The following is a 15,172-nucleotide window of genomic DNA, read 5'->3' on the forward strand; positions in this document are numbered from 1 at the left end:
TCCTTGTCTTCCTGGGTGCTCACTGCATTTCTCAGGTTCCCTTAAGAATTCAGAGGTCAAGTGACTAAGTGCTCTCAAACGGAATGTGAGTGGGAGTAACACAAGCCATTTCCAGGCCTGGCTCATAGATTCTCCCAAGTGTTTTTGCCTTCCTGTGGGCTGAACTGGCAATCAACACAGTGCTCTTAGGAAGCACACTTTGAAGGAACCCCTGCTGACCTAGAACATCTATTACGTGAGAAATCCAGTTATCTTGTAGTGAGGCCACTACATTGTGGGGACTATTTGTTATAAAGCTTAAGGTTTCTTATAATTTTAAACTACCCTAATACATGATACAAGTATATTGCCCTTTCCAGAATTTAAAGACTTAATTCTCCAGTAAAAACAATATTTTGTACGGAAAAACAAAGTAATAGTACACTACATAGTTATAATAATATACATGTGACTTTTAAATGAGATAAAAAATTGTGATAAAGGATATTGGGAGGGTGAGGGGAAGGAAAATGGAGTAGTGGTGGTGGTGGTGGAAAAACGAAATTGTCACCTAGTCCATGAGAAACTTAACAGATATTTTTTTAAATAGGCAAATCAAAACTTAGGAAAAGCTCCTAATTCATAATACAGAGGTAAATACCAGATGAACAAATTAAAAAATCAAAGTGGTTGTCGTTGGTAAATGGGACTGAGGAATGGAGAAGGAAGAAGCCCAGAGCTGCTATTTGTTGTTGTGTCTGGTTTATTTATTTGGCTGCACTGGGTCTTAGCTGCAGCATGTGGGATCTAGTTCCCCGACCAGGGATTGAATCTGGGCCCCCTGCATTGGGAAGGTGGAGTCTTAGTCACCAGATCACCAAGGAAGTCCCTATATCTGGTTTTTAAAGTATGTGGCACGTATTATTTTGATACAATTAAATATTTTAAAATGCACAAGGACTTGGGAATTGAAAACAGATGAGATGGACTAGGTATGGAATAGCATGTGAAGTTCAAAATGGTAAAGTAGAAAGACAGAGAAGGGGAGACCAAAGACAAAGGGCTACTATCCCCAAGTCCTGCTACATTCATATTCCTGATCCTAGGAGTTAGAGTAGCCTCACAATGCCCAAGAAACTTCTGTAAATGAGCAAACACAAAAGAGTCATAATCGAGGATTTTATTATCCGACTAGACTTTAGGTTTTTGGCTGCCCTGTGGTCCCATATATGTACAGTGATATTTATTCTATCCCCACATGAAAGCATGTCGCCTGAGTAGAAGCTAACCATTGAAAGGATTGTATGTATCCGTTCGTGTCTGTGTATATTTGTGTAATGAGGGGATTCAATTTTATGTAAAGAGGGTAAAGTGTGAATGTGAAAGTGTTAGTTGCATTATCCGACTAGACTTTAGGTTTTTGGCTGCCCTGTGGTCCCATATATGTACAGTGATATTTATTCTATCCCCACATGAAAGCATGTCGCCTGAGTAGAAGCTAACCATTGAAAGGATTGTATGTATCCGTTCGTGTCTGTGTATATTTGTGTAATGAGGGGATTCAATTTTATGTAAAGAGGGTAAAGTGTGAATGTGAAAGTGTTAGTTGCTCCGTCGTGTTCGACTCTTTGCAACCCCGTGGACTGTATCCCACCAGGCTTTTCTGTCCATGGAATTCTGCAGACAAGAATACTGGACTTCCCAACCTGGGGATTGAAGCTGGGTCTCTTGTAGGAAGATTCTTTATCATCTGAGCCACTAGTGAATTGAAGAGGGTAAGTGGGCAGCCAGAAAGAGGGTGGATTGGGAAGTGTAAGCTATAATGTAATAGGTAGAGAAGAAAGGAAAGTGGAGGAAAGAGGAGCAGTAGGTGGAAGGAATTTTACTTAGAAAGCATTTTGTTGCAGCCTGAACAATCACAGAGACATAGATTTGGAGGGCTGCCTTCAAGCATAGCAAATATGAATCTAAAAGGGAACTGATCATATCTCAAATGATGCTGATGCCATCCGCTTTTAACAACTTTTCCAAACTCAAACCTACTTTAAAGGAAAGCATGCACCTACCCTTTGAGGAGCATAAACAGGATGTGAGGATGAGCACTAATGTACTCCACGGTAGGAATCCGAGTGCCTATCTGTCTTCTCAGGATGTTGTTAAATATCTGGGTCACATCCTTTTTTCCCTGTTAAAGAAACAAACATCCGTTAAGTCGTATAGTTTAAATGAGTGAATTGTATGGCATGTACATTATTTCAAAAGCTGTTTATATACAAACACATACATACTCAGTCCATTTAATATGATATTTTCCCACCTGTGCATTCTTTGACTTCATTTGTCTAAAGATAGGTACAAAAATAAACAAACAATCAGAGTGAAGGCCAAATAAAATCCATGCCCTACACACCTAGTAAGCATTTCAAATCATTAAATGCATGAAGTACAGTCAAAGCTTGTGTCTAAAGGCTTTATGATCTCTATTTTTACAGTAATAAAACCAAAGGTTGAGGACCACTTTTTAATTAGGGTTGGGGAACAGAAAAAGATCTTAAGGGGATAGAAAGTTTCAAAAACAGGACCATAACCTGGCTTATTGAGAAGCTGATTCTAGAGGGCTTTTTTTGCTTTTTATTTTTGTAGCAAGAAATAATCATTAGTGATTAAATTATCACAGTAGGAAGTTTTCTGCATTCTGGAGCCGCCTTCTAATTTAACCTGAACAGTTGACTGTATCCAGCCTATTTTTGCAAGGCATACCTGCCTTTAAAATGAATGCATGGACTCTTACATACAATACGTTTTCATCCTTTGATCTCTTATCACACTGTATTTCAAAACATCAAAGAGTCTAAGGCTGTGTCTTGAATACTGGCCAAACCTCAAACACCATAGCTCTGAGTTTGTTCCTGAGCCCATAAAGCAGACAGCTTGCAATCTCAGCCATAACTCTTTTTTTTTTTTTTTTGAACTCATAAGAATACGCTGAAGTATTTTTTTTTTTTTCTGTCAGCATCTTTAAGGCTTAAAAGATTAGAGAAAAATTTATGGTTATAAAGTAATGAGTTTTCTTTTTAAACAACTGTAACCCAAAGGTCTGTCTTCTAATGAGCCCTTATTCACATCACAGCAGGGTCTTCCAGTTCTTCACTCACCCCATTGGACTACTCTCCTCCCAGTTTCTGAAGAAGGAAGTGGGCTTGTCACACAGATTGCTGAGTCAGTCTCTGCTACTCAACGGAAACCAACGCCTTGGGCCACCATCACCGCTGTCAGCTCTGGAGTTCAAATCCCTGCTCCTACCTCCTCTCAACCCTTGTTCATTGTCTTGCCTTCTACAACCAGTTATTTCCTCAACCAGCTATTTTATACACAGTTTATCTCAGGTGTAGAAAACTGCCTCTTCTCCTTCATTCAACATATTATTAGTACATAGTTCTTTTATCAAGGGTTTAAGGGTAACAAAGGGTAATTACAGCACACTGCAGAAACAACGTCCAACTGAATCCCACACATCACTATTATTACAGATTCCTCAGCATTTCTGATCATCTTTTTCCTTAAGCCCCTTCCTCTGTCTTGGTTCTGGAGCCTTCAATCCCCCTTGCTCCATTCCCTTTTCCTATCTTCTATTTCCTTCTACTATCAAAGTTAGCCAATGAGAGGACATTTCTCAAATTTCTGCTATTTTACTCTGCAAAAGGAATCTAAGCTCTTTCCTTTCAGTCTTTTCCTTCCCAACACTGCCTGGAGACCTCACTTTTCACAGTGAATAAAAAAGCCCATGTAGGTGTCTTCTAAACAGAAGGTCTATTTTTCTCTGTAAGCAATGCTCCATCTTTCTAGGCTATCTGGCAAAAGCTGCAGCCCATCCCTAAAGAAATAATGTTCCTTTCCTGTTATAAAAATACACCGAAGATTTTACAAGCAAAGAGATGCAAGTTCGATCCCTGGGTGGGAAGATTCCCCGGAGAAGGGCATGGCAACCCACCCCAGTATTCTTGCCTGGAGAATCCCACGGACAGAGGAGCCTGGAGGGCAACAGTCCATGGGGGTCGCACAGAGTCAGACATGATTGAAGTGACTTAACAAGCAAAACGCACTTTTTAATGTGGATACTTTACACGTGAGAAGAAAAGTTGCTGCCCGCAGGCTGATCTTTAACACTTCTAGTCCATAGAAATGGATAGTACATTTCTGCAAGTAGTCTAATGATGCTCGTAATGGTGCATTCTTTCTGAAAATACTGTATGTAATCAGTGGAATGCTTAAAACTAAACTGTTCTCAACTTTAACTGCTTTTCATTCATTCATTCAACCAAGAAGCATTTATAAGTATTTATTGTCTGTGGGCTTGACTGAGGAGGACAGCCTCACCTACTGAATATCACGTTCATTTATAACTATGTTCTAGGTCACAACTGAATGAACAAAGTCAAGACCTGTCTGGTTAACTACACCTCAATAAAGCTGGGGGAAAAAAAACTGCCTGCAATTATCATGACAGCAAGCCTTCGTAATGATAGTATTGAGTCACCAGGAAAAATTATTACATTTAGTACATCATTTTGGAGGACAGGTCTACAATGCATTTTATAAAGAAAATGTAAAGTAAGCCACAAAAGTACTACTTATCTACTTATCTCTCTCCATTTGAAGAGTTAACTTAATCTTCAGCTACATGGAAAATTCAAATATTCAGAAAGATAAGTATTTTTCTCCAAGGATTTTAGGGAGTAAAATTTTACTCTACTTGATAATGTAGAAGTCCATTTTTAGGCAATTTAATGACTTAATTCCCAAATAATTTTAAAGTAAACTTTCTTACTGTTCCTCTTTTGTTACCTAAGTCAATGCAGCACAAAGATGTGAAACATACAAAGTTTTTCTTTGGTCTACTCCCATCTCCTCAATTCTTGGCGAGCACTTTGAGCCTATGCCATTCTGTGGTTGCTCAAGGCCTCACAAGGTCACCGGACCCAATAATATTTCACCCTTGACTCAGTCTTCAAAACATAGCCAACCTTGGTCATAGTCCTTCCAGCATCCCACTGCAGATTAGGTTAATCTCATAAACTAACTCAAACTAAATTAATGATGATAATAGCTTAATACACTGCTGCTTTCAGGGAAACACACAAAACAATAGATTTATAGAAATCTAACACCATATTCTAAGAGCAGGGGAGTTTCCCATTTACAGTCACTCACCAACCAAGTTTAAAACTAAAATAATAAACAAAGAAACAGACATCAAGGGTTATAACAAAAATAAACCAGATTATATCTAACTTAAGTTTGAGAAGGAGAGATGAGAATATAATATGGCATCTATATATTTGCATATGTATTTAGTGTTCTTCCATAACACATATATGTATGTATATTTTACTTAGTTTAATATTTAAAAACAATGCTGTAAGTTCATATTATTCCTATTTTATAGATGGTAAAGTTTAGTCCCAAAGAGGTTATGTTGCTAACTACCAAATGGCAGAGCAGGGACTCCATAAACAAGTCTAAATCTAAGTCAAGGGTTTTCCTACTACGCACAGCTCCTACAAATGCCCATAATACCTCATTTTAAACTAAATTAAGGAAACATGAAAGTATATAAACACAATGATAAAACTACAGTTTAATTCCATTAAGTCTGGTTTTAAAAAGGAAATGGGGAGGGCCTTCCTAGGCGGTCTAGTGGCTAAAACTCCACACTCCCAGTGCACAGGCCCCTTGTTTGATCCCTGGTCAGGGAACTAGATCCCACATGCTGCAACTAAGACCCAGTGCAGCCAAAATAAATAACTAAGTAAAAATATTTTTTAAAGGGAAATAGGGAGTAAGATGGGGAGGGAGAATGACAAGCCAAGCAAGAGGGAAAAGTAAGAAAGGAGATAATTGAGCAGAAAATGTCAAAGTTAGAGAAACAAATAAGGGAGGGAAGGAAGAAAAAGACACATGTTTCTCCCATCCAGGTATTAACTAGGCCCAACGCTGCTTAGCTTCAGAGATCAGACAAGATTGGGCGCGCTCAGAGTGGTATGGCCAACAAGACAGAGGTTTCTAAAAGGAAGGCTGAGTTGAAATCTGGGCCCTGTGGGGCCCTCCGTCAGTCTTGTTTCTAGTCAAGCACACAGAGCAGTCTTGCCCTGCATTCCTCCCCCTCAGCTCTAGTTGGCCAAAATCTTCTTCCATCTAAGCCATCCAGAGAACTGTGAGCTAGTATTTCCACACATCCCCAGAGCCGCGACCTTATCTTGGTCCATCACTGTAATGAGTCTCCTTTCACTTCCTCAGTGACAAAACTAAAGCAATTTACTTCAGAAATCTCCATTCTCTTCTATCTCTGAGAATTAATGGAGATCTAAGTGCTTACCTGACATTATCTGAAGCCTGACAGTAGTAGCAAAACAACAATCAAATCAAAACCAAGATTTCCATCATGAAATGTGTCTTACAACCACACATTTCATTGAGAAACCACTGTTCTAAGTTAGATATATCATAGATAATAAAATGCTTACACACATTCACCCCTTATGTTTCTAGATTATTGTTTTACATATTATTTCAGTAATTAGGTATAACTGCTTTCAAAAAATGAGAGAAATATCCTATATTAGTAGCATTTAACAAAATTCTTAAATCATTGGTATAAATGCTTTAATTAAAGAAACAGGCCTGGGAGATACTACATCTGAACCTCAGCTTAGGCTCTTAGTGACCGAGTGACTGTGGGGAAATTAATACCTTTAAACTTTAGGGTCTTCATCTATAAATCAAGGCCAATAGTATAGTACTGATCACATACAGGTTGCTTTAAGAATAAAATGAGGGACTTCCCTGGTGGTCAGTGGCTAAGACTCCATGTTCCCAATGCAGGGGGTCTGGGTTCAATCCCTGGTCAGGGTTAGATCCCACATGCCCCAATTAAACCTGGCAAGCCAAATAAATAAATATTTTTTAAAACTTAAAAAGAAAAGAATTAAACTAGAAGAGTGCTTAAAAACTGTACAACATTCAATAAGCACTCAACAAGTTATCTTTTATTATTATTGACCATTAACTTCACAACTTGGCTGCATAAAACTTAACTATGGTATACCTTTTGATTTTTTTTTTTTAAAGATTAAGGTGATTTTAGAAGTTTTAGTGGGGAAAATGGGATTTTAAATAGTATATAAATAGTATTAATTTGGCCATGTGATGCAAACAGCCGACTCATCAGAAAGGACCCTGAAAGACAGAAGGCAAAAGGAAAAGAAGGCAGCAGGATGGGATGGTTGGATAGCATCACCAACGCCGCGGACGTGAACTTGGGCAAACTCCAGCAGGAAGTGAGGGCCAGGGAGGCCTGGCATGCTGTAGTCCATGGGGTCGTAAAGAGTCAGACACAACTTAGCGACTGAACAACAACAACAGTAAGAAAAAATGACAGTCAGATACTGGTAGTCATGTGTATAAAAACTGAAAAGCACAAGTGTCAGCCTTTGGCAGATAGTGTACCTCAAAGTCTATCAGCTGCAGGTCGGCTATGAGTGTCGCCAGCAGCCCGGTGTTGTAGAGCTCCTGTGAGAGCTGGGCCACGGCTTCCACTGGGGGCTCCTTGTCACTTGTCCCACACAGAATTTCTTTCATTGCTTGCAGTGATTTTGACACTTCTTCTGAAGCCTAGGGACCAAAATATACGCTAACAGTTAAGAGTGAAAAAAAAAATTTCAGGCTACAAACAAACAAAAACCACTTCTTGAGCCCTGCTTATTTATTTACTTTTAAAATTCTGTATAATTATTATTTTTTTCAGGTTTTATTTTATTTTTTTTAATTTAAAAAATTTTTTCAAAATAAATTTTTAAAATTAAAAAAAGTATAATTATTATTTTTATTACTTGAATAACTGTTTTACAGTGTTGCGTGAGCTTCTTCTGTACAACACCATGAATCAGCTATATATCCCCTCCCTCCTGAACCTCCCTTCCACCCGCCAACACCCCACCAACCCCATACCCCCACCCCCTCCAGGTCATCACAGAGCACTCAGCTGAGCCCCCGTGTGCTATATAGCAGCTTCCCACTAGTTACCTATTTTCTGCTTATTTATGATTAAAGAACTCAATACAGTTACAAACAAACAAAAGCCATGTAGTAGGCACTGTTTTTGTTTTTTTTTGAAAATATTACTGAAATTAATTTATAAAAGAGAGATCTTTAGTATTTCTACTTGGTTAATATAATTGAAATGATCTTTCTTTAAATCATATTCATAGTGAACTTTGCTAGTAATTAATTATAAATTTAACTCTTGGAAATTCAATTCAATTCATGTTGAAGACTTATCAGTAGCAAGTAGTCTTATTTAAAGCATTTGTTAATGATTTTCAACAAATCCCTATAATTCTGATTTTTTTAATGAAATAGGTACAAAATCATATATTGTCAAAACCCATAACCTTTGTCAATCCACTGATCCCTCACACATAACCATTATCTTTTTGTTATCTATGAAACTTAAAAAAAAAAGAGCAAAAATCTCACTACATTCTAAAGAAAAATAGGAGAGGGACTTCCCTGGTGGTCCAGTGGCTAGTACTCCACCCTCCCAATGCAGGGGGCCCTCGACATGCTGAAACCAAGAGTTCACTTGCCACAACTAAAAACTCCATGTGATGCAACTAAGATTCAGTGCAGCCAAACTAATTAATCAGAAGAATAATAGGAGAACCTATAGAGGAAGAAAGTATATCAGTGAGTAGAGCCTGGGGAGGGGAGAATGAGGTGCTGAAAATATTCTGAAATTAGACAGTGGTGATGGGTACACAACCTTCTGAATAAACTAATAACCACTGAATTGCACACTTTAAAATGGTAGATTGTATAGTATCTTAATTATACTAAGAAATTACAGCAAAAATTTTTAAAAATAGGTAAGGAAAACAAACAGGCAAATTAGTTAACACTTTGCTGAATATTTTAAAGTAGGTATAGTTTTAGTACTTTCAAGTATTGTACTCTAATCATTATAAGTAAAGAAGGAAATAGAATACAGCAAAATAATAAAAAACTAACTCATAGTAGTTGTTAATTAAAAATTAATTTCCAGGTACGTTTCATGATATGACTGAAGAAATCCTTAATTTATTAAAGGTAAGAAGTTTTCTTAAATTGTGATATATACCTATAGAAGATTACTTTAAACATATATAGAGTTTAGAATAATTACAAAGCAAACACTTGTGTGGCCAAAACAGAGGTCAAAAAAGAGAACATTTTTAGCATCCCAGAAGCCACTTTGAATGCCTTCTTTTCAGTCTAGAAGTAAATCCTTTTATGTCTTTGGTGATAATCACTGATTTATTTTTCTTTACAGGTTATTTTAACATCTATGTTTGTTTCCCAAAACAACATAGCTTAGTTCTGCTGACTTGGAATAGCACCTGTACCCTCTTATGATTTGTTTCTTTCGCTCAACACCGTATTTGTAAGGCTCATTCTTTCTGCTGTATGTCGCGGCACTTCTTTAAATGCACTGTTCTATAGTATTCTATTGATAGCTGGACTGATAGCAACTTCTCGGTTTCACTGTTGACGGACACCGAGGTGTTTCCACTGATGGGCTACTATGCACAACAATGCTATGAACGATCTTGACAGCACATCCCGGTGCACGTGTGCAAGAACATCTCTAGAGTTTACACTAGGAGGGAACCGCAGGGTTTTAGAGCACGCATGCAGTGCGGTGCAGGGGTGCAGGTGTGATCAGTCGTGTCCAACTCTTTGCGACCCCATAGATTGCAGCCTGCCAGGCTCCTCTGTCCATGGGGATTTTCCAGGCAAGAATGCTGGAGTCGGTTGCCATTTCCTCCTCCAGAGGATCTTCCCCACCCAGAGATCAAACCACACTTCCCGCATCTCCTGCATTGCAGGCGGATTCTTTACCGATGAGACCCCAGGGAAGCCCCAGTCACTTTAAAGGTATTGTACTGAATATGTCAGATTCAATGTCCCTTTGAGGGAATATCTAAGATACTAAAAAGAACTTCCTCTGAGGAAGTGCTGCTGGGTAGGACTTAAAAACAATGTTAAAAGGAGGCTGCACTGGGTATTCCTGGCAGTGCAGTGGTTACCACTCCATGCTTCCAGTACAAGGTTCAATTCCTGGTTGGGGAACTAAGATCCCACATGGTGCTGTGGTGTGGCCAAAACGAGAAAAAAGGCGGCATCGTAGTAGAAACTGTCAGATGATCTTTAAACACAAACTTTTTACCCTTCATGTATAACATTATACACAGTATAAGTATCAATAGTATAACCCATTAGATGTTTAACTGTAAAACCCCGGATGTTTTTTTTTCATTCTAAATTTTTTCCTTCTAGTTTTATTGAAATATAATTGACATATAGTCCTGTATAAGTTTCAGGTGTACAGCATAATGATTTGACTTACATACATCATGAAATGATTATCACAATAAGTTTATCCATCACTGCATACAGATAACAAAATTAAAGAAACAGAAGAGAAAAAAATTTTTTCCTTGTGATGAGAACTCAGGATTCTCTTACCCACTTCCACATATAACATACAGAAGTGATGATCACATTTATCATGCTGCACCTTATATTTCTAGTACTTTCTTTACCTTTCAACTGGAAGATTGCCTACATCCAATTCCTTCTTCCCAACACCCCTGCCTCTGGTAACCACAAATCTGATCTCTTTTTCTGAGTTTGTTTGTTCATATGTTTTTGAAGTATAACTGACCTGTAACACTATGTCAGTTTCTGTTACACAACATAGTGATTCGACATTTCTATACATTTCTAAAATGTATAAGTCTAGTTACGATCTGTGGCCATAACAAAGACACTGCTTAGTTATTGACTATATTCTCCACACCCTTTCATACCCACGCAACTGGAAGTCTGTACCTCTTAATCTCCCTCACCAATTCCTTCCCCCGACCCAAACCCTACCTCCCCTCTGACAATAACTGTTTCTCCTTAATGTTGTTTTGTTTTTTAGATTCCACATATAAGTGAAATTGCACAGTGTTTGTCTTTCTCTGACTTATTTAACTTAGCATAGTGAACCTCTAGGTCTACCCAAGTTGTTGCAAATGGCAAGATGTCCTTTCCTTTTTATGACTGAGTAATATTCCATTACTCCTCAAGTCTAGAGGATCCAAGGCTGGTCTGAGGCTTTAGAAAATGAAAGAAGAGATCAAGACAACAGATTCAATAATTATCAAGGGCATTAAGAACTGAAACCAATTTAAATGTATTCACAAAGACCTTGAGAGTGCATCGCAGACCATGTTTAGGATTCTTCATTAAGCTTTTACATTGGCTTTTGGTCTGTTCATGCATTTTAATAATAACATTATTGTTTCAGCTCATACCTTATCTGTCTTTTTGTCTTGTTTTTCCAAAATGGCCAAGTTGTCTCTCAGAATTTTCACGATTTCTGCTGGATTTTTGTGTGATTTACTAAACAGAGGCATTTTTTCATTTATAGAAATCTCTTCATGTAATATAGAATGCTGAAAACAAGTAAACAAACAAAAATTATTATTTTAATTCTTAACATGATTAAATTGTTATACCAAAATGTCATGTTTTCAACAACCAATTCAGTAATATGGAACATTAAAATCGATTAAACTAAAACAAGTTTTAAGTTTCATGCCAAATTTAAGTTAGTGTAAAATATTTCAAGAAAGATATTTTTAAAGGTTTACCTAAAAGTTTTTACTCAGAGTTTAATATCTTTCTTATAAAAGAAATTAAAGATTTATATAAGAATAGGAAAAGGAGTATTCTTAGAGAATAAGCTGATACTTAAAACTAGATATTTTGACTAAACAGAGTGAGGAAGATGGTGATATTAATGATGATAAATAAAATAGAACATGTAAAACAAAAGTCAGACTAGGATCCACAAGCTCTAGTAAAGTAATATTTTAAAACATTCCACTCCATAGCAATAACAAAATTACAATGTAAAATTATTTAGAATCTTTTTTTTTTTTTTACTCTTCAAATATTCAGCTGGCCATACTCACTGATGAAATGAGGATTACCATGATGGGTGGGAGTGGGGAGGTGAGGAGGAGGGGAAAAGAAAAATCAGTTCTTCTTTTTGAGAAGAACTATTTGCATAGAACTATTTGCATCTATTTGCATAGAGCAGAAAAAGCTAAATATAGCTATTATCACCCTATTTATACTAAAAATATGCTAGGGGAAAAAGATCTAAATTAAAGGCTCCAGTTAGGAGAAACATATTCATTTGCTTTACATTAATTAGTAAAAATATGTCAAACATTACAGAAATATGATGTAATTAATCAAAAGCTCCCATTAACCAGTGATACAGAGGTAACAGCTGTTATCAGCTTTTATACATATTCCTCCTTAATTTTTCTCTCTATATATAAAAATGTATTTTTAAAACCAAAATATAATAATACTAAAAACAGTATTTTTCAGGCTATAGTATTTTTTTTTAGGCTTTCCCTAATGGAAGAAAGCAAAGAGAAACTAAAGAACCTCTTGGTGAAAGAGGAGAGTGAATATGTTGGCTTAAAACTCAACATTCAGAAAACTAAGACCATGGCATCTGGGCCTATCATCTCATGGCAAATAGATGGGGAAGCAATGGAAAGAGTGACAGACATTATTTTCTTGGGCTCCAAAATCACTGCAGATGGTGACTGCAGCCATGAAATTAAAAGATGCCTGCTCCTTGGAAGGAAAGCTATGACAAATCTAGACGGTATATTAAAAAGCAGAGATACCACATTGCTGACAAAGGTCTGTCTAGTCAAAGCTATGGTTTTCCAGTAGTCATGTATGGATGTGAGAGCTGGACCATAAAGAAGGCTGAGCACCGAAGAACTGATGCTTTTGGAGAAGACTCTTGAGAGTCCTTGGACTGCAAGGAAATCAAACCAGTCAATCCTATAGGAAATCAGCCTTGAATATTCATTGGAAAGACAGATGCTGAAACTGAAGCTCCAATACTGTGGCCATCTGATGTGAAGAGCCAACTCACTGGAAAAGACCCTGATGCTGGGCAAGACTGAGGGAAGGAGGAGAAGGGGCCGGCAGAGGATGAGATGGTTGGATGGCATCACCAACTCAGAGGACATGAATTTGAGCAAACTCAGGAGATAGTGAAGGACAGGAAAGCCTGGCATGCTGCAGTCCATGGGTCACAAAGAGTCAGACACAACTGAGCGACTGAACAACAACAACATCCATTATACAGACATATAATTACTAGGAGTATTTGGTAATTTCTTATTAAATTTTACTTTACCAATACCTCTATAGAAAGACTTCTGGGTCAACTCCATTTTTCCTCATATTTTTCTTATTAACAATAATGCAATTAATCAGTGAAGAATATTACACACAAATGTATAACAGCAACGACAGCAATACTCTAACCAGTTATGCACCCAGCATAACCTTGGTTACGGTTCTAAACACTACATCCCCTGGATTCCTGCTCCCCAAATCTGCTTCCCTAGGATTTCTGTCCAATCTGTGAGTTACTTGAGATCCTTCCAAAAATTTTCTTCAGTACTTGTTGTTTGTGATCAAGAGTTATAATGCTGGCATTCAACATATCTGCTAAACAAACATGAGGTATTTAAATCCTAATCTAGTTCTGACTTGGTAACTGATCCACTATGATTCAGAAGTTATCATGCTTGTCTACATGTCATTTAAGTTTTTAATAAGTGTTTTTTTAAACTAACTGCAAATTCACCTTGTCATAACGTTTAACTCATATTTTTTCTATCTCACTTATGAAGATATCAGGACAAATGTTGCCAAAGGCTCTGAGAAAGCCCACATACATTCTGTTAGTACCAAGCAAGTTACCTTATTTTATTTTTTAATGCATCCCCATGACTTACTTAGTGTATGACTGAAAGTTGGTACCTTTTGACCCTCTCACCCATTTCATCCACACCCCGCCCTCTGCCTCTGGCAACCACCAATCCATTCTGTGTATCTATAAGCTCGGCTTCTGTTTCCTAGTCTTTTAGATTCCACATATAAGTGAGAGCATATGGTATCTGTCTTTTTCTGATTTACTTCACTTAGCATAATACCCTCAAAGTTCCATCCTTCTTGTCACAAATGGCAAGATTTCATTCTTTTATGGCTGAATAATACTGTTCTATACACACACACACCTCACACACACAGAGCACTTCTTTATCCATTCATCCATAGGTGGGCACTGAGCTTGTCTCCATTATCTTGGCTATTGTAAATTACGTTGCAATAAAGATGGGGGTGCGTAGTTCTTTATGAATTGGTGTTTTCATTTTCTTCAGGTAAGTACCCATACCATATGGTCAGTCTATTTTTAATTTTTTGAGGAACCTTTATATTGTAAGGTTGATTCATAAAGAAAGATAGAGCATCATATTTTCAAATTAGATAGGCCAAATACGGTGAGCTCTCTCTTATTCATCACTGGCCCACACCCATTCTGAGTCTAATTCTTAGTATCTATCAAGGCCAAAGATAAAGGGTGTAAGGGGGAGTTCTGAAAATGATGCCTCCTTGGGATAATATGGTACTAGTAATTTTTCCATAAATTCTACCTCAGAGTTTCTAGAACATGCCTTATATTTCAGCAACACAAGAAGCAGGAACAAGAGAAGATGCCATGTTAGGTCCAACAGACCCACACTGCCCAGACGAATGCCCCTGGGGCACCGAAAATCAACTTGCCCTCCAGGTTAGTGGTGACAGTGAGCCACGCAGCAACACAAATACCAGATGACCGACACGGGCCTTGTTGTACTTTTCCCATTTACAAAGTAATTAAACAGAATAAACAACAAATAACACAGGTGCTATTTTTTTTTTTTTTACAGCAGTACAAGAAAAGGGGATAAGTGTCCTGCGGACTTCAACAGGAAAGGTAACTTCCAGAATTAATTCTCTTTAGGAGACAGAACAGAGATAACTGAGGGTGGGGAGGTAGGAAAGGAAAGGACTTAAGACAGAGAGGAGAACTGGTCAAGATAAAAGATGAACACATAATATACACACACACATACAGAAACACCCCCAGACAGAGCATAGCAATCCAGATCTGCACAGGGCAGAAGTGACCCCATAGAGCACTGACTGAGGACAACTGAAAGGTACACAATTAGTCCAT

General features: G+C 37.6%; 1 protein-coding gene across 7 annotated transcripts in view; it reads right to left on the reverse strand.

Annotated features, from left to right (window-relative positions):
* CAB39L (calcium binding protein 39 like) overlaps positions 1-15,172 on the reverse strand; it is a 92,982-nt gene that overhangs the window by 40,220 nt on the left and 37,590 nt on the right. For 6 of the 7 annotated variants that reach the window (XM_069601407.1, XM_069601406.1, XM_069601405.1 and 3 more), the window contains 3 exons: positions 11,379-11,519; positions 7,486-7,650; positions 2,046-2,164 (listed from right to left, as the gene is read on the reverse strand). In XM_069601407.1, the coding sequence (XP_069457508.1) occupies positions 2,046-2,164; positions 7,486-7,650; positions 11,379-11,480 (386 nt within the window). In that variant the 5' untranslated portion in view covers positions 11,481-11,519. The remainder of the gene's footprint in view (positions 1-2,045; positions 2,165-7,485; positions 7,651-11,378; positions 11,520-15,172) is intronic. The other variant, XM_069601408.1, reaches the window with a different exon arrangement.

This window comes from Ovis canadensis, chromosome 10, assembly GCF_042477335.2.
Source record: "Ovis canadensis isolate MfBH-ARS-UI-01 breed Bighorn chromosome 10, ARS-UI_OviCan_v2, whole genome shotgun sequence".
In the NCBI taxonomy this organism is placed as follows: domain Eukaryota; kingdom Metazoa; phylum Chordata; class Mammalia; order Artiodactyla; family Bovidae; genus Ovis; species Ovis canadensis.